A 21587-nucleotide genomic window follows, 5' to 3' on the forward strand; every position below is an offset into this window, starting at 1 on the left:
GGGGCACATGGGGGCATGCAGGGTCGGGGGCTGCTGGGCACGTGGGGGGCTGCGGACACGCGGGGTGGGGGGCTGCCGGGCACTGGTAAGCCCGAGGGGCTGGTAAAGCGTGCACAGCGCGAAGGCCCACAGGGCTCTACACTGTCATTAGTTCACGTGCCAGCACGTAGGATTAAACTCTCCTTTAAAAGTTTACCCCCAAAACTACCCATTCTCTCAGCTCACTGCAGCTTTCGATGGTACGAGCTCTATCTCCACTGGCCCTTCGGACTCCCTCCCGCGTCCTCCTCTGGCTCCTCTGCGGTTGACCTCCTGCCGATGGACTTGACCCGGGCTCAGCACACACTGCTCCCGCTGCGCCCCACCCCTGGAGAGCCCGTTCCCCAGCGAGGCCGCGACCCCCGGATCAGGAACACCCGTCCTGTCCTGTCCCGCTCCAGGACTCCCGCAGAGCAGGGCACAGCGCGCTCAACGCACTCGAGCTCCTTCTCTCTTCACCATCAACTATGACGGTGCCTTCCTAACCAATCCTGTTGTTAGTCTTTCCCACCTTCCACCTCCACGTCAAGCTGAACTTCCCAAAATGCATTCAAACACATCACCGCCAGCTCGTAAATGTTAATCCCCCAAACTACAGTGAGTCCCCGCTTAACGTCATCACAGGCTCTGAGACACTAAGGGACACAATGTCGAAGGAAACCAGTTTTGCCACAGGCTCACCGACATAAACGAGCTACGCTCCTACAACACCTAACGGACGACGCTGATCAGGACGGCGCTGGCGGTCAAGCCCATCGTAGCCCAGCCTGACCACCTCCAGCCTTACTGCTCAGCACTCACTCACCTGCCCTAATTAAACACCACCTACGAAGTATCTTCACCAATCCCACTGGCCAGATCCCAACTCCGACACCTCTCAACACCTTTCCTCTCCCCCACTGGCCCATCCCCACTCCAGGCCCGCATCTCACCTCCGCTACTTCGGTCCACATGTAGCGTACTCACAACACCAGTGGCTGTACTTACTCTTCACCACTGAGTTATGCTTTGATGTACACAACCATAAAATCTTACGTTTCATATCTCTTTGATACGTCAAAGTAAGTCCTTAATAAGCAGAAGTAATGGTGTCGTGCTCATGACCAACCACTAATCAAAAGAGATTTTTAAAAACTTAAATAGGTAGCCTCTTAGCAGCTTCAAAATGAATAGGTTTTTTTTCTTTATTGTAATAATATTTGGGCTTATTTAAGCTTACTTAAGAAATTAAATTCTGGAACCAGCTGAAGAGAAGCACAAGGCCTAGTGACAGGAAAGTCACGGTCCAGAAAGAGCAGTCCTTGCAAGACAAGACCGTGTCTACCCAGCACCTGCCACAGGAGCAGGACGCGTCTGACTTTATGAGCACAAGCACGTGAACTAACATTAAACAGATTACAGAGTCACTGTCAGCAGGCAAAATGTCTTTTTTCACTCCATCACAAAAATACCTTAAGCAATATTGGTCAGAAGATAACCACTTGAATTAAAAAGTTAACAAATGAGTAAATGAATGTAGGGCTGGTGCTAAACTTATGAAACTTTGTTAATTTGATGTTGTCCGTTCACATGTCATACCCAATACAGGTCTGCCTCTTCCTGACCACGAGACGCATAGAGTTGATACTGCATGTGATCAGAACAACTCTTTAAAATTATTCTTAGGCGCTTAAAATTAGAACATTCATTTTCTTGGCATTATAGTACAAAGAGGTGGGATTTTTATAATTTGTGGGTTTCTTAATAAACTTCATACAAATATTCCATACTGAATATGAGGTGGGATTTTTGTGATTTGTGGGTTTCTTAATAAACTTCATACAAATGTTCCATACTGAATATCAACAATTTCTACACCAATAAACAGAATAAGAAAATGCTTAGGGCTAATTTTATAATTTTTATTAAATTAAAAAAAATAACTTTGTTATTAAATATTACATATTTAAAAAAGAGAAATTGATCATTTCTATCTTTAGAGAAAAACTCGATCTTGTTCTCTTTTCTTTGTATCTAAATTTCTTTTCGTCCGCCTTTAAAGTCAATAATGCACCTTTATGGCATCCGCTAAAGCAAATTTTTAAAATAATTACGATTACCTTCTTCATTTCTCATCTTCAGTTTTCATTCAGCTATCTTTCTGTCCGTGCTATTAAAACCTGTTGACTAGACAACTGGCCTGCTATAGAGAAAAATGTGGAGACCAGCATGTGCACACAGAACACAATGACACAACGGAAGGGAACCAGCCTGTGCCATACCTGGGTTGTTATTGACATTACTTTTCGGTGGTTTCTGAACTGGTCTGGGAAGCGTAGATTCTGTCAAAGCTTTACTAGCAACAGCTTGCTGAGCCTTCTTGATACTGCTCCCTTCGGCCTCCCATGTCTGCTCACCGAGACTCAGCTGCACTGAGAACATCTTGGAAAAAACAGAGACGAACATTAAAAATTTTCAGGAAGTAAAACGTGCTGTCCAACAGAAAAACAGACACACCATAGAATCAAAATTTTAGAGCTTGAGGTGTCCTTACTGATCATTTCAACAAAACTCTTACTCTACCCAGTAAAAGAACTTTAGGAGATGGTGCTAGATTCTGTTCTACGCCAAGGCTTAATGGCAGCTCTACGTGTCCATTTTGGGTAGAATAAATCAAGAGGAAATTGCTTCTCTAAATAGAATCATATCGTTAATGTCACTCGAATGGTCTCCAAAAAAGTAGAATAAACACAGAGAGTAAGAGAAACTGTAAGAGAATCCAAAAGGCCCTCTCTCTGTCACACTTTACAAAATCTAATTCCTTAAACGCCATACTTATCACGATCGAGTCAGGAAATCCTATCAACTATTATGTCACCAAGACACTCGCAATCCTCCATTACCAACATTTAACCGGCCCCCAAAGTCTGTCCATTAAAATCTCTTAACTATTTCTCAAATCTCTCTTTTCTTAATCATTGACACTGCATTGGAGTCGGTCCTTCATCATCTCTACCTTAGACATAATAATTTCCCAACTGACTGCTGTTAAAACTATCTTTCTAAAACCCAAATCTAATTGCATGACCTCGACATCAGGTTAAAAATCTTCAAACGGCCCCATTCCAGCATGTCACAAAAGTTCCACCTGTGCATGCCCAGTTCTACCTTTCCCCTGCCCAGCCTAACCTTCCATTCACCCCACATTTCCACATGAGGCCAACACCTTGAAAATTTAGAATCAAGTCAAAGGTTACACACACAACCCACTATTTTACTCCATGTATATCTTACTACTTTCTACGATTATAAAGCATTAACCCAAAAATACTTATTAATTATAAAGAAATAAATGTTTCTTAGCAGAAAGGAGATTGTGTAGAAAATATAACTAAGTGATTAAAGTTAGCATAATTAATAACCACAAAAATCGACATCAGGTACCACCTAATGTGATCCAGTGAGAAGTTGTAATATTCATGGCCCGAAATGTTTAACCTGAATCTAATCATAGGGAAACAATCAGACAGATCTAGATTATGGTACATTCTATAAAATGACTGGACACAACTCTTCAAAAACTGTCAATGTCACGAAAGGAAAAAACTAAACAAAAGAATGCAGGGGGCCGTTATAGATTTAAGGGTGCTAAAGAGACATGAACCCACATGATAAAGTACAGTGTACGGATCTTGAATGGGTTTGTACTCGGACGAAAAAAATAGAAAAGGCATTTAGAGATCTAGGGAAATCTGACTATGGACTATCCGTTAAACAATACACTCGGTCAAGATTAAATTTCTTGAGTGATGATATAGTATTGTGCTTATGTAGAAGAATGTCTTCTCAGAAAAATAAAATTGGTCTTATCAGATGAATAAAAATTTAGGGGTGAAATGTCATGATAGTTGCAATTTATTTTCAAATTGTTCAAGGGAAAAGTATATGTCTATGTAGAAGGAGCAAGAAATAAAGTAAACGTGGCAAATAAATGAACGATTAGTAAATCCGAAAGGTGAGTATCCACTGTACTACCCTTTCCATTTTTCCTATAGGTTTTCAATTCTTCAGAGTTGGAAAATATTTACAATCCCTTGAAAATCAAAATATGTAGATAGATATCTGTTAAAACTGATTTTTCTTTTATTCTGATTCTGTTTAAAATATATACCTAAAACATATCTTTAATACATTTACCTAATTTTAAACCAACTTTTCGGTGACTAGCTCTTTTTTTCAAATTATAGTGTTGAACGAAGAACCCTGCCACAAATTTTCCTCCAAATCAGCTCACACTCCCGAATGTTCTGTTCATTACTCTTCTATCGATTCAGGTTCAAACCCGAAGCAGCTTCTTTGTTTACCCTTACCTTCCGAAGACTTATTTAACATCTCAAAACTGTTCCCTGCAACTTCTATTGTTACCACCAAGTCCACGGCCCTATAAACTCAGATTCAGAATACTTCATTTACCTCCTGCCTCTAATCTTCTCTGCCTCCTAATCTTCCAGATGCCACCATCTGCCAAGTCTCACAGGCCAGACACCTTCTGACCAGCCCTCCTAGTCTCCCCTGCTTCTCTTGCCAATGTCTCCTGAATCCAAATATCAAACTATCGATTCGACTTTGAAAATGTTTTTCAGATCTGGCCTCCTCTCTTTATACTCTTTGCCAATGTCTAGTGAAGAATCTCAATATCTCTTCCCCTAAACTACTAAACGACCATCCTAACATCATTCTTTTTTTTTAGGTGAGGTAACCTTTGGTTGACCTCACAGATTGCAAGGACCTTGTCAGCTTACAATCCCTTATTTTTTATGCCTACAGCACCTGGTCTTCCTAGATGGACTCCCATCCAAGTACTAACCAGGACCGGCCCTGCTTAGCTTCCAAGATCAGACGGGATCGGGCACGTTCAGGGTGGCGTGGCCGTAGACACATCATTCTCTTAACATAATACTTCCCCATTCAGACTATTCTTCTTACTGCCATCACCGTGAATCTTCTACAAAATAGAGACGCTTCCAAGATGAACCTCAGCTCTTCTGAAACCCCTATTAAGAATTCTACTACATCGCACACCGAAAACTAATACGACATTATATGTCAATTATATCTCAATTAAACTGGAGGGGTAAAAAAGAATCCCACAATAAAAATTTAATAATTTCGAGAAGGATTCCTGGGACACACTACATATTTACAAGTTTAAGTCGTAGCTCCACCACTCATCGTTAGTGATGTTAGGGAAGTTATTTATTCTTTGTTTTCTTACTTCTTTAGTGCAATGGGGCTAATAAGAACACACAGGATGGTTGTGAAAACTAAAACATAATGGTGTGAATAACCTCATTTGAAAGGTAAAGATTGTCAAAGTAGATAAAAGAAGCAAAATCCAACTACTGCTACCTATAAGTAACGCACTTCAAATATAAAAACACATACGGTTTAAAAGCAATGGGATAAAAAATATATCATTCTAATATAAATCTATGAAAAGTCAGAATGGCTATATCAATATCAGACTAAGTAGATTTCGGAGCAAAGACTATTATCAATGACAACAAAGGTCATTTCATAAGGCTTGCAAAGGGGCCAAGTAACCAATTAATCAAGAAGACACAGCAAGACTAAATGTTTAGGCAACTAATCCTGAAGTAAACACTAACAGAACTGCAAAGAGAAACAGATGATCCACAATTAAAGTCAGAGATTTAATACTCCCTCCTAATAACTGATGCAATACCGAGCAAACAATCACAAAAGATACAGACTTGAACAACACTTGAACAACATAATCTGATTGATTTTTAGAACACTCCACCCAAAAAAAAAAACAGAATATACATTAGTTCTCAACTTCTCATGAAAATATTTACCAATTTCCAGCACTAAATGTCTATACTAGAAAAGAAGTACGGTCTCAAATAAATTAACTTCAGCTTACATCTTAAGCAACTGAAAAAAAGAAAGAGAAAATTAAATCTGAAGTAAACAGAAAAAAAGGAAGTAATAAAGAGAAAAGCAAACATTAACAAAACAGAAAACAGAAAAACAATACAGGAAAAAAAATCAATAAAACCAAAAGCTGTTTTTTTGCAAAGATAAAATAAAATTGGTAAACCTCTAGCCAGACTAATCATGAAAAAAAGAGAAGATACAAATAACCAATATCAGGAATGAGAGAGGTGATGTCAGTACAGATTCTTAAAATATTAAAAAGATAATGAGGGGCAGCTGCCCAGCTAGCCCAGCACGAGACTCAAAAAAAAATAACGGGAACAGATGAAATACTGCCATTTGCAGCAATATGGATGGATCTTGACATAATCAGGCTAATAGAAATAAGTCAGACAGAAAAAGTTGAGAACCATATGATTTCACTCATATATGGGATGTAAAACTGAAAGCAACAAAAAACATGACAAACAGAGACTCATGGACACGGTCTGTGGATTAGTGGTTAACAGAGGGAAAGCGGGGAGGGGGGAGGGAGGTGGGGGTAAAATATTTGGTGATGGAAGGAAATCTAACTTTGGGAGGTGAACATGCAATGCAATATATGTGACATACTCTTGAATTGTACACTTGAAACTTGTTTGATTTTATTAATCAGTATCATTCCAATAATTTTTAATTTAAAAAAAGATAAGGGAATATTTGGGAACAACTTTATGCCAATAAACTCAACAGCTTAAGTTCTTTGAAAGACATAAATTACTATAAAGTTCATTTAAGAAGAAATACGTAACCCAAATAGCCCTACATATGTTAAAAGAAAATGAAGATATAGCTAAAACTTTTTCTACAAAGAAAACTCCAGGCCCAGTTTCAATGATAAATTCTACCAAATATTTAAGGAAGAAATAATACCAGTTTACAAAAACTACTCCCAAAAACTGAAGAAGGAGGAACACACTTCCGAACTAATTCTTGAAGCCAGCATTGCCTGGATAGCAAAATCAGAGGATGCTACTACTAAGGAAACCAAAATAAAACAAAACTGCAGACCAATATCTCCCATAAAGATAAACATAAAAATCCTTAATAAAATTTTAACAAATGGAATCCATCAATACAGAAATGAGATGATACATTTTACCCGTCTTTTATCCCAGAATGCAAGGGTCGTTGCTACATTTGAGAATCAATCAATGTTATTCACAGTATCAAAAGATTAAAAACAGAAAAAACAAATGATTGTCTCCATCAATGTAGAAGAACCTTGACAAAAATCAACGTCTATTCAGGTTAAAAATTCTCAGCAAATACAAAGTAAAGAAGAATTTCCTCAACCTGTTAAAAGGCATCTACAAAAAAAACTACATCCAACATCACAATCAATGGGAAAAACTAAAATGATCACTCAAAAGATCAAGAACAAGTTAGAGATATCTGCTCTCACCATTTCTATTCAACATTGCACTGGACGTTCCAGTCAATGCATTCAGGCAAAATAAATAATGAGACAGTCAGATTGTAAAGAGAGATTTAAAACTGTCTTTATTCAAAAATGGTGTGTGTGACACCCAACTAAATCTTTAAAAAAGAAAAAAGCTACTAGAACTGATATATGAGTTTAGCAAGGTTATAGGATACTAGATCAATATATAAAAATCTGTGTATTTTTATAGACCAGCAATGATTAATGAAAACAATTAGAAAGTGAAATTTTAAAAATACCACTTACAATAGCATCAAAAATATGAAATACCTAAAGAGGAAAAATACCTGTTCACTGAAAACTATAAAATATTTCTTGAGAGAAATTAAAGAATATCGAAATAAATGAGATATACTTTATTGATGGGTTGGAAGATTCAATTTTCCTAATATGTCAATTTGCCCCAAATTGAGCTATAGATTCATGGCAGTTCTTTTCAAAATCCCAGCAGGGTGTTTTATAGAATCGACGAGCTGACTTTAAAATTCCTATAAAAATGCAAAGGATGTAGACTAGCCGAAACAATTCTGAAAAGGAACAAAATTAGAGGGCTAATACTATCAGATTTCAAGAAGTATAAAGCTACGGTAATCAAAACAGCATAGCATTTGCATAAAGACAGGAAAAGAGATAAACAGAATGGAACAGAGTCCAGAAATAAACAGTCATACATGGACAGCTGATTTGTGACAGACAGGCAAAGGCAATGCAGCAGAGAAAGAATAACCTCTTTAACAAACAGATATCCCTGTGCAGAAAACGATAAACCTTGTTCCATATCTCACGTCACATACAAAAATTAACTCGAAATGGCAATTAGACCTAAATGTAAGACCTATGTAAAACCTAAAACTATAAAATATCTAGAAGATAACACAGAAGAAAAGCTTATGGTCTTTCACGGGGCAAAGATTTCTTAGATACGATACCAAAAGTGCAATCTATAAGAGAACAAATGGATAAAACGAAATTCATTAAAATTAACTAGTGCTCTTCAAAAGAACCGTTAAAAAAAAAAAAAAAAGATAAGCCACAGACTAGGAGGAAACACTTGCCAAGTATATATCTAATGAAGAACTTTTATCCAGAATATACAGAGTGACATTACAGAAGAGGGCCGAGCAGGAGGCACCAGCACAGAGCAGTGCCCGTCACATAGTCAATGCTCAGTAGATACTTGACCAACGATTTTTTAAAGTCCTATATACTACTAACAAGCAATGATCAAATTATCTGGGTCCCTCCATCACCGACATAATCGCTAAGAATTTACAAATCGTCATTCCCTTATACCGCACTAGACAAGGTATTGTATTTCTCCCATTACAGATGAGAAAACTGAGACTCTCAATCAGCTGCTCAAGGCCACACGAGTTGGATAATGTAAGGCAAAGACGGAGCCTGGCAAATCTAGCACGGATGGAAAGAAAAAAAAAAAGACTGCCGGGCTCCGAGGCCACAGGTGGCACTGTCCCCACTCGGGGTCATCTGCTCCGAAGTCAGCGCTCGGGGTGCCCATGCTGGTGCAGTTCTTGTTGCAATTAGTTACGTATCCTGGCGACTCACCAAAACAGGGAAATAAAGGGGAAAAAAAAGAAAATGCCATTCTCTGTTACTCAAGGCTTTCTTCCTTACACGCTACATTATAACAGTCTTCTGAGATTTGAGAAAATCAAAACAACAATCCACAGAAAAATTAAGAACTGTATTTAAGTTCCTAGGAGATACAGCAATGTCACAATAACTCACATTAATGTGAGGTGTAATAAAGTACTTGAGTTCCATTAAAAAGGAGCAGAAAAACAAAGGAGCAAGGCGAACATTAAAATAATTACTTTGTATTTGATAGTCACATATTAAAAACTGCCAATAGCTGTTCAGATCCTGTAAGACTCATTGGAGGAGAGAGGAAAGCATATAAACGTAAGACAGGTCACTGCTTCCCAGAGGAGACTGGGAGCACGCAAACCTGGTCCAGCAGCAGGGAGAGCTGACCACACGGGAGAGTGAGGGGCGGGCGGGGAAGCCGGACGAATGGCCCTGTGGGGTGAGCGGCCTGGGATCCAGTACGGGACAGCAGGGCGGCCTCTAAAGGCTGTCCAGCCACGGCTCAGAAGGGAAGGCGGGACTCAGACTTAGGGTGGGAATCTGCCAAACAAGTACTCCCGGGGGGGAGGAGAACTGAGGGGACACACAGGGCATCCGGAATCTCAGCTGGACCGAGGGAAGTGAGGAATAGTCAAAAGGTGGAAGAATCAATGGATCGGAGGTGTGGAAGGAATACTGAAGTCGAACTAGCAGAAGGAATGAACTAGAAAGTTAGGAGGTGTCAGAGAGGAACGCTTGATGTTAAAACCATGGAGGGTCCGGCAGCTATTGGTAATGACGAGGTCAAGATTGTGACACAGGAATGAGGGGCTGAAGGAGAGTGGAAGACCAGATAACTCGAGAAACTGAAAGGGAAGCATGCTGGAACAACCATCTGCTTAGACGGTGAGATCACCAAAGATTAAAGCAGGACGAGTGTCAGAGAAAGCGAAAGTGGGCCGTGAGAAACGAGATGACATCGCCCAGAGGTTAATGACCCCCACGAGGGACAAGGGGGTCAGTCTATTAACATGAAACTCGAAACGCTGGTGGGGAGGGTGATCTCCAGGAAGAATCCCCGGATTGGACAGGCAACGGGACACAAAAGACATGCACTAGAGGAAAGAGGAAACCCCAAATGCAGAAAAGAAACTATTTATTACCGCTGAATGAGCTCAGGCTGGCACACAGCGATGCCCAGCACACATCCCTGTGCTGTAGCACGGTCATGGCTACGACCAGAATGCTGGAAGGTCCCACCGAGCCCCTGCTGGGGGGATCCGGGAGGTGTCGCAGAGGTCTGGAAGACGTGTTATGGGAGCTGAGTGTTCAAAAAGGAGGACGAGCAAAGGGACCTTCAGGACAGAGAGACATTACAACACAGGCAAAGGCAGAGTGGCTTAAAAAGAAACATGAGACATGCTTAAGAAAGGCAAACAGTTCAGCATGATTAAGGGCAGAAAGAGAATGAGAACGAAATGGGTATGAATTAGTAAGTATGAGTCAGGATACACGACTAGACAGGTAGACTGAGGCCATAACCCTCTATGCACAAATTAAACTGTCACCCAGAAATCTTTCATAAAAGCCTCTAACAGGAAACAAAATTAACACATTTTGACTTCATCTTATTTTCCTTCTTTGAAGAAGGTAGAAAATAATCCACTAGCTAGTTGTTCTACGAAGAATACACAATTTTTAGAGAATCAACTGCTTCTATATTATATATAAAAACTGATGATCGTTATCATAATCTCTAATATCCAAGTTAAAAACGTGCTAAAGAAATGTGTGCACAACTGAGAGTTTTTAAAAACAGAGGAACAGAGCCCAGGCATAAATGTACTAGCTGCCTTTTTCTTTGTAACGTGCGTATATGTGAACATGTATATGTGAGGCTGTATGTAAATATAAATTGCTTTTTCATTGAAAAGAACATTACAGGAGAATGCATGGGCAGTAATAGCACTGGTTACGCAATTTTTATAAATGATCTTAGAATTAAGAAATGGAGAAGTCGTCTCAGTAGGTGAGCAAGGCTCTTCTTGCTCTGCCTCCACCTTTCTTGTAGCTGCTGTGACTTGCTGGAAGGCACACTGTACTCGAAAGCCGAAGCATGCATATGCGAGTGGGCACGGCGCTGATGAATGATCACGCACGTCACTTAACTTTGCCGTGCCTGACACAATTATTTTACAAAATGGATATGAAAATCCGTATCTCGTGGTTCTGTTAAGGTTTTCATGAGGTACTGTATATCTGAAAGAGCTTCGTAAACCATAACGAGCTACGAATTGTCTAGTTACAGACTTCGAAATATTTTTATATTTTATATTCAGAACCTTCAGGCCATCGGCTGTTCCCTCCCCCCAAACGGAGCACAATTAACACCTCACACGTTAAATCTGAAAGATTTTGATAAGCATGTCTCACCACCTCTCTTGATAACCTTACCTTGGAATGAGCAGGCCCTCTTTCTTTCAGAAGTTTATACTGGGGTTGGACTCTACTGAAACGGGCTAACTCATTTACCAGACACATTGGAGTTTTCTCTCTGGGGTTTGCCATTTTATCTTGGAGAGAAGCTGTAAATAAAAAGGCTGTAAAGTTTTTGTCATTCTTGACTTTAAAAAATGGAAGAAAAGCTAATTTTGACGATTTTTAGATTGAAGTCAGATTGTATATTTGGATTAAATTATTTTCATGAATTTTACATAAAAATTCAAATAATCTAATGTCTTCCATTACATGCAACAGAAATTTGTATCACATTTTAAACAATAAATCAAGGTAACTTTTTTCCTAAGTACTTAAGGTGCTCTCTATACATACATATGGTTAAAAGCATGCTTAAGATTTTTAAATAACATAGGATTATAATAATTTTTAACTTATCTTATAACTTTCCTTCCCTCTCAAAAAACTGTACCATAAGCACATAATTCTCCTGAATCTTATTACTATAAACTCATTTTGTCTACCTTTTCTATCATTTGATCTTACTTTTCCTTTTAATTTTGAGGCAGCATATTAAATGAAAAAGGTCTAAATTTGGGAATCAAGTCTTAAGTTTAAGTAGTAACTCTTGTAACTACTATTTTGCAATAACCTCTTTTTTTTTAACAAATTTTGAAAGAAGTAGAAGGAATAACTTAACAAATACCCATGTCCTTAGCATCTAGAACTGAAATTAACAGTTTCCATTTTTTCTGTCTTACTTTAAAAAAAAAAAAAAAAAATTATTGCCTTCCACTTAAGGTCCCTTTATCTATTCCAGAAACCACCACTATATGAATTGAGAATATACACCTCTGGGATATTTTAAAATACATTTATATGCATGCATGTATATCCATGAAGAAACACACAGTCTTGATATGTGTAGGTTTATAGTCACATAAGTAGGAATATAATAAATATATCATTTTCACGACTTTCTCTACTCTCGTTACGTGTTTGAGGTTGTAACTTATACACATGCAGCGCGTCACTTTTAGCTGCCGTATAATCTCCATCGCAACATCATGTCCTTTTCGTACTCCCCTCCTCCACTCCCAGACATTGAGGCTGTTTCCCGTTCTTCTCTCTTACGAGTGGACCGCGGTGCCAAACGGCACCGGGGCTGACCCTGCCCCATCACCTTCCCCGGCAGCACGAGACTCACCATTTCTCGGGTGTTTTCATTGCTGACAACCTGATTGATGTTTGACTGATCGTATCCCACTACTGTTTTCTGATTTCCCCACTATCGATTTAATTTTCATTTCTCCGCCATTATTTAATTTTCCCAGATTACTAGTGAGGTTGATCACCTTCTCATGTATTATTGATCATTTGGGTTTTTTCTGGGAATTGCTTCTGTCCTTTTTTCTACTGATTATTTTATGTATTGTACTCATCAATTGTTTCTTTTATGGTCTGTGCTTCTTTTGCCTTGTTTAAGAAATTCTTCCCAAACCTGCAAGGTCTTAATGATTTTTACTTAAGTTTACCAAGCCTTCTAGTCTTTATCTGTAAAATAAGGAAAATAAATCTACCCTACTTAACTCAAAGGTCGTTACAAGGTTAAGATTTTTAAACGTCTGGTATTCTAAATTCTACTGCAATTATTATTACAACTTCAGAACATTTTCCTAATACTATATTATTTTATCCTTTGTTTTTCCTTCATCTCATTTATACATTTAATTGCTTTTTAGTTTCTCTTTCATCTTCCATTAATCAGTGTTAATACATGCAAGCGGATTATTTCCTCCTCAATTAAACTGTAGTCACAACGTACAAAGAATATGTTAAATGAGTGGAAATAGCTGGTTTTAGGTACTTCATCTATGAACTTTCTATGGCAAAGATTAATGTAGAAAATACTACTTTTAATGCTTTAATAGCCTTTACAGGACCGATAATTTGGTACAGTGACTTGATCATGATCAGTATAATTAAGAAATTATAAGAAAACTATTACATAAATACCTAATAGGGCATAAGTAAGAAGAAAGAGAATCTAAGCAACCAACTGTAGGATCAATACAGATGACATCTGGTCCTACGGTTAAGCCATTCTAAGCGGCCTGCAAACCAAAAAACAAACAAACAAACAAAAACCAGTAATCGTTACTTTTTGCAACAGTATAAAAAAGAGCAAGCCAAGAATTGTGAGGAAACTTGCGTTTTACCTAATTCCACTGTGTATCATTCAAATAAGCATTTTACATATTGTAACAGAAAGTCAGTCACTTGATATAAAATACAAGATGACCTACAGATAAAATCAATGTTGGTCCATGCCATTAAATACTCAAGCATAACAGATAACACAGCTACCTGAATATCAAAAAAGCAAAAGAAGAATGACAATTTGTTAAAAATGAGAAAATATTAAAGTCTGGTAAGAAGCAGCTGATTCCGCATAATGCTGAAAGAGCGCTGGCAGTGTTACTATGTAATTTTCATAACTCAGCAAAGCTGCATATTCGTCTGCTAAGATGCAAAGCAAACCAGGCGCATGCAAATATAATGTGACCATTTTATAGTGCAAAAACTTTTAATAGCTTAGGCTTTACACAAACTAAAAGAAAGGGCTGACTAATAACATGGCGTTAAACTCATACTCCATTAATTTTGACTTTCTGCTTCATAAAAATAACATGAATCCAATAAAATATTTTAATGTGTGACCTGAAGTTTTGGTGTGAAAGGTGTATAAAACACACGCAAGAGCTCATTTCGATAAAACTTTAAAGCTAAAATGCAAATGTTTAAAGTCGGTAAATTTAAAAATAACTGGTCTTAGTTGAAACTTTTACAATATGATTAAACTTTTAAATAGCTGTTGCTCTAATCAGAAATCTTACTAGTATTAACTACTTGACAGAGCTCAGTGATAGAGCAATAATTTAAAAATTAAAGCAAATTTTGATAAAGCATCTACAAAACTATAAAACAAACCAGTCTATAAAAATTGAGGTCTATAAACTTAATTTATATAACTTTTTAGAAAAGTCAGCAGTATAAAAAGTGAGACATATACACACTGTTGCATATATTTTCAAGAGACCTAAGAATGTCCTCAATGAAGATATTGTGAAATAGGCTTCGAGTTAATTTGGTGGCTGGACTGGTAGACACCTACTTAGAAGTAAATTAAATTAATGATAAGAAATCTCATAATCTAAGACTTTGCTTTTGAGAGAGCAAATGCCATACGATGATTAAGAGCTTGTTCTGGGTACCTCTGCCAGTTGCTGACAGCTACATGATCTTGAGAAAGTACTTAAAGCTTGCTTTCCTGGATAGTAAAATAGAAATAATAACTGTTTTTATATTACAGAATGATGGTATGAGTTGAATGAAATGATACAAGATACTGTTAACAATGATAAGAATGTATTATTATGATGATTTTAAACACTATCATCAAATATGAAAACAGTGATATCGTTTTATCAAATTTTTTCCCTTGGTTTTCTAAGCAAAAATATTCTGAGTTAAAATATTCTGTTAAAATAAATTCATCTTATTCACATAAATATACTTCTTTAATATCCTGTATAAAACATTTATTTTTTCTACGGACATAACATCATAAGTTTGTTTCCACTGAATAATTCTCACCTGTGATATAAATTACAGTTAAGATTTCTCATAATCTACATTTGTTGGTATGAAATGTATTTACATGTAACTCTCTGTAACTTTGTTAACACTAGTAAAATAGCTATTTATAATAACAGTATCTGCTCACTCAACAAAACAGATACACTCTATTTTTTGAGATACACTCTATTCTTGTATCTTTATAAAACGTCCTGCATGCTCTGGAACTGGAATCTTCAAACCGTACCAGAATAACGCAGCTCTCAGTTTTCAGTCAACAGGCAAACTCCCTGTCCCAAAAGGAGCTTGCAGTACAGGAAAAAAAAACATGAACAGTAAACAAACACATAAATGACAATACGGTAAGTGCCATGATAAGGCTGTTATAGGGACACTTGAGGTGAAGGGAGGATAAAAAGGCAGGTTACAAGAGGTGGTCACTGGAGCAGTTAAGGAAAGTAGGAATCACCACGTTAGCAAGGGAAGTGGCAGTCCCGTCCTGTCCAGGGCACGCACGCAGGGGAAGCAAATAAAACACGCCACGCTGCGGCGAATGCCAGATCGTTAGCAGACGACAGAATGCACAGGAAAAACGCATAGCGGAAAAGACTGTGACCAAAATCCACCAAAACACCAGAAGTTTCCTATGCCAGAATCAAGAATAGCAACATTTTTAAAGCAGTTAAATTGCAGCCAGAGCTGTTGCCAGCGAAGTCACCGTCAGCCTCACCTGCCACAGCAAGTCCCTCCACAGAAAAATCCACTTCCGACCCTGGTACCGGAAACGACCTGGACACAACTTCCACGTCTCTTCGCCGGCTTCCCCCTTCCTATTCCCTGCTATTGGAAGGGACGCATCCTAACTCTCAAGTAAAATGAAAAGAAAGACGGTCTGAAGAGCAAAGGAATTTACCTTCCACGGGCTCTTGGAAGGATGTGACTCCCTGTCTACATCTATAATGAAAACAAACCATGCGACTTCAAACTAGACTATAACCTAAGGCTGTCCATGAAAAATCACTAACCGAGGATCTAACTGCTCTATTATATTTGCCCATCAATTAGGGAAAAAATTTAAGTTTTTGTCTCATATAAACACAAAAATAAATTCCAGAAGTATTAAAATGCAAAATATAAAAATATGACAAAAGCACAAGAAAACCTGGCTAAATATTTGTCATGATCCTGTAACATAGGAGGCTCTTCTACATAAGAGAAACTTAAAAGCCATAATGGGATAAACTGACAGATGTAACAACACGAAAATGTAAAACTTCTGTAGAGCAAAACGCATCATAAATAACACTAAAAAAGTCTGCGAACTGGAGGAGAAGTACTTGCAACATGTAAAGAAAAACTGTTAACATCCATAAAATAAGATGATATAAATCGATTTTTTAATCCAATAGAAAAAAGGGCAAATGTATGTACAATCAACTCACAATATAACTTGAGTAAACACATCTGTTCAAAAAAACTGTTTAAAAAAATTAAATTCTAAATTGCAGTGAAATATAATTTACTGACAAAGACAAAAAAATGATCACACAAGTATTAGCAAGGATGTGGGGAAACGGGTACAAACTCTACTGATGCAAATGTAACTCTGGATACAAACTTTTGGTGGGCAATCTGGTAATACCGACTAGAGTTTCAATGACATCTATCTTTAAAACGACAATTCTACATCTAGGTATTCGTACTACAGGAAAACTCACATAAGACATATACAATGGCAAGCTGCAATACAATACCACTGCTCATGAACGCAGATGCAAAAAAACTAAACAAAATTTCAATTTCAAATGGCAAATCAAATTCAACGATATATTAAAAGGGTAATATGTTATGACCCTGTGGGCTTTATCCCAGGAATGCAAGGTTAGTTTAACATTAAAAAAATCAATCAATCAATATAACTCATCATATTAAAATAAAAAGTAAAAATCACATGATCATCTCAGTCGATGTAGAAAAAAATCATCTGGCTAAGCTAGTAACCATTCCTGGTTAGGAAAAAACCTTCCACCAACTAGGAAGAACAGTGAGGCTCCTCAGAGTGATAACAGGCGTCCACCCCATTCACTAACACTATCCTCATTGGTGAAAGACTGAACACTAAAACCATGGAGAGGTTGGACAGAGATGTCTATTTTCACTAGCCCTATTCGACAGGGTCCTGAAGGTCCTGGCCAGTGCAGGAAGAGAAAATAAATAGTGGCTCTGGCTCAGGGTCTCTCATGGGGCTGCAGTCGAGCTGTCACTGGCCCTCGCTTCTGAGCTGGTGGTCTAGGGCTGGAAGACCTGCTTCTAAGGAGGCTCAGCCACACTGTCGTCCAGAGGCCTCAATTTCTTGCCAGCGGGCCTCGCCGCAGGGCGACTCACATGGCAGCTACCTTCCCTCAGAGCGAGCGACCGGGGCAGAAGGCCGCTGGGGAAGAGAAGGAGGCGGCGGAGGCCACAGTGTCTTTTACAAGCTACACCTGGAAATGACCCAGCACTTCTGCCACATGCTACCGGCCACACAACGTGCAAGAGGACGACACGATGCAGTAAATACCAGGACGCGGCCATCGCTGGGGACCCCGCGGGAAGCTGGCCACGCGGAGGACAGATCCCGCCACACCAGCACGGCCAAAGCCCTTCTTACACACGCTGACCGCCCTGCATGTACTATTGTATTAGTCCTCTAACTGTAGGCTGCATCCTATCTATGGCTTCAAGAGAGATGGACAGATCATAGATCCTACTCCACAACCAGACCCATAAAAACAATAAGAGTCAAGTGGCAGCGGCTTCTAAGGGAAAAGAACAGCGTGCCCGGTGCCCACGGCTAGGACGAGGACACCTGCAGCTAACCTGGGCTCGAGACCCGTCCAGGTGCTTCATCCCCCAAACCACCGCTCACCTCATGACCAACCCACGGCCTCCTTTCCCAGCAACCTCCAGGGCCAGGCAGCAACGGTGACGGTGACGTCACGACCAACACTCGTCGCGGCAGTGAGAGGGCCGGGACAGCAGCGCTCGGCCTCTGCTCTCTGCGACTCCTCACCACCAGCCTGTGAGGCCGGAGACCATTAGCCCCTGCCCTCTCGGCCTGTCTCCTGAGGGTCGCTCCCCGGACTCACTTCACGGTGCATCTTGGGGCGACCTTACCCTCCCAGTGTAACTCCTGGCTCCGTCTGGCCCCAGCGGGCTCTCCCGCCCTCCTGTTTCGCCCACAGGAGTCAGGCCTTAGAGCTTCCATGCTCCCAGCGTCTACCACCAAACCTCTTCCGAGGGACCACTTAGACCTCTGCTGATTCCGGCCGGGGCCTCTCCCCACGGCAGCTGCCTCTCCAAACCCCAGGAGCACCACCCTGTCAAGTCTGCCTCACCAGCGAACCCCCAAAACTCTCCCACGTCAGCCACTCACTTTAAAATATCACCTCACAGCACGTGCGCCTTCTAAATTCATATTTGCTACAACTTCATGTTAAAATAGGTTTCCTCTACATAGGGGCTTATAATGAATCATCAGGAAGAAAGGTCCAAACTATAGCAAACTCCTACATAGGTTCCCATTAGTTATTTGTTGAATAATGAATGAAAAAATATAAAGCAATGATTATAAATACTAGCTCAGAAATTCTCAAGGAGATATAATCTAAAGAATCTTATTTATGAGTAAGAAGGAAAATGTGCCAGCGGACACATATAAGCAATTCACAAAAGACAAAACACAGAAGAACAAATATAAGCAAATCATAGAAATGCAAATTAAAATAACACCTTTTGTCAGACAGATTGGCCAAGACTGAAAAATCTTCAAGGACATAAGGAAACAGGCATTCTAATAGATGTAATTTTGTATTTTTGGTATTTATGCATCAAACATCTTTACAATCCACATATCCCTTTGACTAGTATATCTATTTCTAATCATTTATTATGAGAAAATAATGGAAAAAGGAACACAGATGTATGTTAAAAAAAAAACTTGCTATGGTACTAACCATAATATAAAATCTGTCCAACAATAAGGGTTTGAGTAAATAAATTTTAGTACTTCCGAACTATGGATTATTATTAGGCCACTTCAGAATATTAAGTGTTGTATAATCTCAGTTTTTTTAAAATAACATATATTCACACAGAAAAACATACCTGCATAGAAAAAAATCTAGAAGTATACACCTCAAAATGTTAGCAGTGATAATCTCTGTAAAAGAACAATGGAATTATTTGTGGTTTTTTTATTTTTACTTATTTGCACCATCTAATTTTTCTACACGAGTTGCACATGGATAAAACATGGTCTTAAAAGGCAAAAGTGAAACTGAGGAGCACGATGCAGAGGCAGAAGTGCCACCCCGGTCCCGGGGCGTGAACGGTCCCACGTGCCCTGATAATGCCAGGCAGGATTACTATCAAGTAAAATAGCAAATAACTTAGCAGTCGACGGCCTAGGTTTTAATGAGCTCTAGGAACACACATGGAAGAATCTGCTAGTAACATTCGATCGTTTTAAGACAACAAAATGACCTCCCAAATAAACATTTAGTACTACTAATCCTAAAGTGCTGAAAACATGTAGTAAAAATCTCAACTGCTTCAAGCTGGGTGTCAGCTTCTCTCGCCTTTTCGTACCTTTCCACGTGTATCTCAAGAAACCTCTCTCTAACGGGAGAGCAGCCACCACGGAAATCAGCAAACATAAAAGTCACTGGTAAGTTGAAGAATTCGATGTGACTTTAGGTTTGGCTGGAGAGGAAGTTTGCTAACTTCTACCGTTCCGAATTAGGGTAACATTTCCGCTCAGACTTAAACATTTTGGGGGATAAAACTTGGTAACAAAAGACTCCTGAAGTGAGTCTACGAATACATTATCTGTTACCAGCATAGCACGTATGTATACGCCTGCAGGCCCTGTGCACAATTTCTAGCCAGAGCACAGGGACCTGTGTGTGCCATGCAGAGTATAAACGTAATTTTCAGTGATGGTGACTGGCATAAAATGAATGATCATGTCCATCTGTCTTCGGCAGAATATGAACCAGATTATTCTAGCCGTCCCCATACAATTAATGGCCGGTATCCCTGTGGCCACGTAGCGGCAACTTTGCACTACGACACAGCAAGCAAGTCACGTCTCGTAAAGCTCCGTCAGTGCATCCAATGGGACTGCAGCTGGGAGTGTACAGGGAGCACTAAGCACGTGCTACTTGAAGAGGCCTGTAAGCCAGCATCAGCAACGTCTTTGATGACGGCAGTATCTGTGACACAAGAAAATTTTCTAATGCCAGGAGAAAAATCAAAGAATTTTGCATAAGGGAGAGATTTTACATTAACTGCCTTCGTGTAAAGAAAGCATCATAAAATATCAATACCGACAACACAATTATGTGCTTCTTATTGAAAAGAATGGAGATCTCCTTACGCTAGTGACAACCCTAGCACCATTCATCCACTCATTCAGCTGATCCATGAACGCCATACACAGCAAGAACTAGTCTAGAACTTCAGGATGCGAGCAAGTCACTCGCCGCCTTCATGGAGCATTTGCCTGACAACATGTACAAACATACAGTCAACATATAAACAGATGTTAAACCAACAATTTCCTGTTTGAATATAATGGCAAATATCGGGATGTCGTAAAAGGGCAGGCAGGGTACTCTGAGAGCAGACAGTAGGCCCGGGCGTCCAGTGAGTCAAGCACAGGGGCGAGGAAGAGAGGTCCATGCAAACAGCGACTCTGCCCCATCCAGGCACCGAAACAGTCTGGCCTAACTGAAGCACTGCGATCGCCTCCTTGGCACACGTTAACTCCGGGATGTATAAAGACGTCCGAGTTGAGAGATGAGGTTGGTGAGTGTTTCGTGACTCTAGACCTCACAAAAGAGGTCTAGACCAGGTCTAAATAGGAACCATTGGCTTAGAGATGGTGCGTGATGCACAGGAAGTGGAGGTTTCCTAGCAAGGTAAACTGGATGGGGCAGGGCAGGAGGGAACGTGTATCACTTCCTCAAATCGTGCAACAAAATTAATTACTTGTTGCAATCAAATTTCACAATCAAATTAAATATCTCTCTTGATTTGCAAATGTGAAATAAAGTATTTTCTAATATTATGGTTATGATACAATTCCTGATGAGTTCACAAAGGATAAGATTAACTGTATAAAGTTCTTGGAGAAAATGCCAAGTCCTAAGAAAAATATTTCTCGCAGCAAGTCTCAGGTATTCTACGTTATAATGCATTTAGCAGAGCACTTCCTTCTTGCCTTTCCCAGTGCCCTGGAAAAGGAAAGTTTTTTTAACACACTGGCACAACTACTTCACAAGATTTGTCACTAGACATGTTCTCAGTCTGCAGAACTGCCACCTGCTGAAGACAGATCACGACTGTAAGCACTGCGAACACACCAACAGGTCCTGGGGATGTGACCTCAAAAAGAACA

The 21587-nt window shown here is 39.4% G+C and overlaps 1 protein-coding gene and 1 pseudogene across 5 annotated transcripts in view; both read right to left on the reverse strand.

The window, feature by feature from the left end:
* The window catches only part of STAU2 (staufen double-stranded RNA binding protein 2), a 220864-nt gene that overhangs the window by 192174 nt on the left and 7103 nt on the right, over positions 1-21587 (reverse strand). For 2 of the 5 annotated variants that reach the window (XM_006924031.3, XM_025041155.1), the window contains 2 exons: positions 11504-11634; positions 2301-2460 (listed from right to left, as the gene is read on the reverse strand). In XM_006924031.3, the coding sequence (XP_006924093.2) occupies positions 2301-2460; positions 11504-11617 (274 nt within the window). In that variant the 5' untranslated portion in view covers positions 11618-11634. Of the gene's footprint in view, positions 1-2300; positions 2461-11503; positions 11635-19291; positions 19347-21587 lie in introns of those variants that run through there. The other 3 variants (XM_015598691.2, XM_025041156.1, XM_015598692.2) reach the window with 2 other exon arrangements.
* Positions 4837-4955, reverse strand: LOC112472727 (annotated as a pseudogene).

Source organism: Pteropus alecto, unplaced genomic scaffold (assembly GCF_000325575.1).
Source record: "Pteropus alecto unplaced genomic scaffold, ASM32557v1 scaffold87, whole genome shotgun sequence".
NCBI lineage: Eukaryota > Metazoa > Chordata > Mammalia > Chiroptera > Pteropodidae > Pteropus > Pteropus alecto.